Source organism: Castor canadensis, chromosome 15, assembly GCF_047511655.1.
Source record: "Castor canadensis chromosome 15, mCasCan1.hap1v2, whole genome shotgun sequence".
NCBI lineage: Eukaryota > Metazoa > Chordata > Mammalia > Rodentia > Castoridae > Castor > Castor canadensis.
This window is the reverse complement of record NC_133400.1, coordinates 50,075,447-50,077,114: the sequence shown is the minus strand read 5'-3', so window position 1 is coordinate 50,077,114 and position 1,668 is coordinate 50,075,447. Positions and strand designations below refer to the sequence as shown.

The 1,668-nt window shown below is 40.2% G+C and overlaps 1 protein-coding gene across 1 annotated transcript; it reads left to right on the top strand.

Annotated features, from left to right (window-relative positions):
- The first annotated feature begins 223 nt into the window (after positions 1-223).
- LOC109680717 (olfactory receptor 2T10-like) lies at positions 224-1,162 on the top strand. The gene has a single exon (XM_020155431.1). It carries the CDS (start codon positions 224-226, stop codon positions 1,160-1,162), a length of 939 nt encoding a protein of 312 aa, XP_020011020.1.
- Positions 1,163-1,668: the final 506 nt, after the last annotated feature.

Genomic DNA, 1,668 nt, shown 5'->3' with positions numbered 1-1,668 from the left:
TTTTATAATATAAAGAGTATACTAGATCCAGAATCATATTCATAATATAATTCTTACCTGTTTTCACAAAAATCACATCTCAAGGTGGAAAATGAAAATTTTCATGGAATATTAACTAAATTGCAGCATACATTGTCAAACTTGGAATATGTGTGTGTGCTTATATATACCCTAACGTCTACTTTGTCCTTTAGGTAAAATAATTTTAACCAATCACTCCATCATGTGGATGGCCAATAAGACTCTGAGTGGTGAGTTTTACCTGATGGGACTCTTCAGCCAGTCCTCACATCCTGGCCTCCTCTGCTTTCTCATCTTCAGTATGTTTTTGATGGCTGTGTCAGGGAATATTATATTGGTCCTTCTGATCCATATCAACTCCTCTCTGCATACTCCTATGTACTTTTTTATCAACCAGCTCTCACTCATGGATCTGATATATATTACTGTGACTGTGCCCAAAATGCTGGTGAACCAACTGACCAACATGAAGACCATATCAGTACTTGGATGTGGAACTCAGATGTACTTTTATCTGATGATAGGAGGTGCAGAGTACTGTCTTCTAGCTGCCATGTCATATGACCGCTATGTAGCCATCTGTCATCCTCTCCGTTACTCTGTCCTCATGAACCATAAGGTGTGTCTCCTTCTGGCATCTGGCTGCTGGTTTGTGGGCTCATTTGATGGCTTCATGCTCACTTCCATCACCATGACCTTCCCTTTCTGCAGATCCCGGGAGATACGTCACTTCTTCTGTGAGGTTCCTGCTCTATTGAAGCTCTCCTGTTCAGACACCTCACTCTATGAGATTTTCATGTACCTGTGCTGTGTCCTCATGCTCTTGATCCCTGTGACAATAATTTTAGGCTCTTATTACTGTATCATCCTTACAATTCACAGGATGAATTCAGTTGAGGGCCAGAAGAAGGCCTTTGCCACCTGTTCTTCCCACATTACAGTGGTCAGTCTCTTTTATGGAGCTGGTATCTATAGCTACATGCTTCCTATCTCCTACCACACCCCTGGGAAGGACATGATAGTGTCCTTTGTCTACACCATCCTTACACCTGTCTTGAACCCTGTCATTTACAGCCTCAGGAATAAGGATGTCACTAGGGCTCTGAATAAAATGTTGAGAGCAGAGAAAGCTCCATGTTGAAGTGTGAAGTAAGTTTGCTCTGTCTTCCAGAGTCTCTGTCTTCCCTTTAGATGTCCTTCCACAAAACAACCAGCATTTTGTGATGATGTCTGCTTTCTGGAGTTGTCCGTTAGAGGACTTCATCCCAATTTTCCTCTCTTCAGAGAATAAGTTACTTACACGTTAGGTGACACTCACGTATCCCTCTTTTTTTCATAATACTGACATGTATTCCATTCCATTGAGTCAATTTTTGTTTAGATGACAGTTGAGGAATTTCATCCGAACTCTGTGGGAGGCAGAGTAAGGAAGATTTAGAGTCTAATGCCTATTTCCTCACAGCAAGACCTTGATTAAAATTTATTTAAAAACAAACTTAGTTAAGATTTATTTTAAAAAGTAAGTCTGTGTTGATGGCTGACAGAGTATCCTTTCTTCACAGTGTGTTTATATTTTGCTAGCATTATAGGCTCTTAATCAGTGTGTAACCAATCTATTTTCATTACACAGTCACTCAACATGTACTC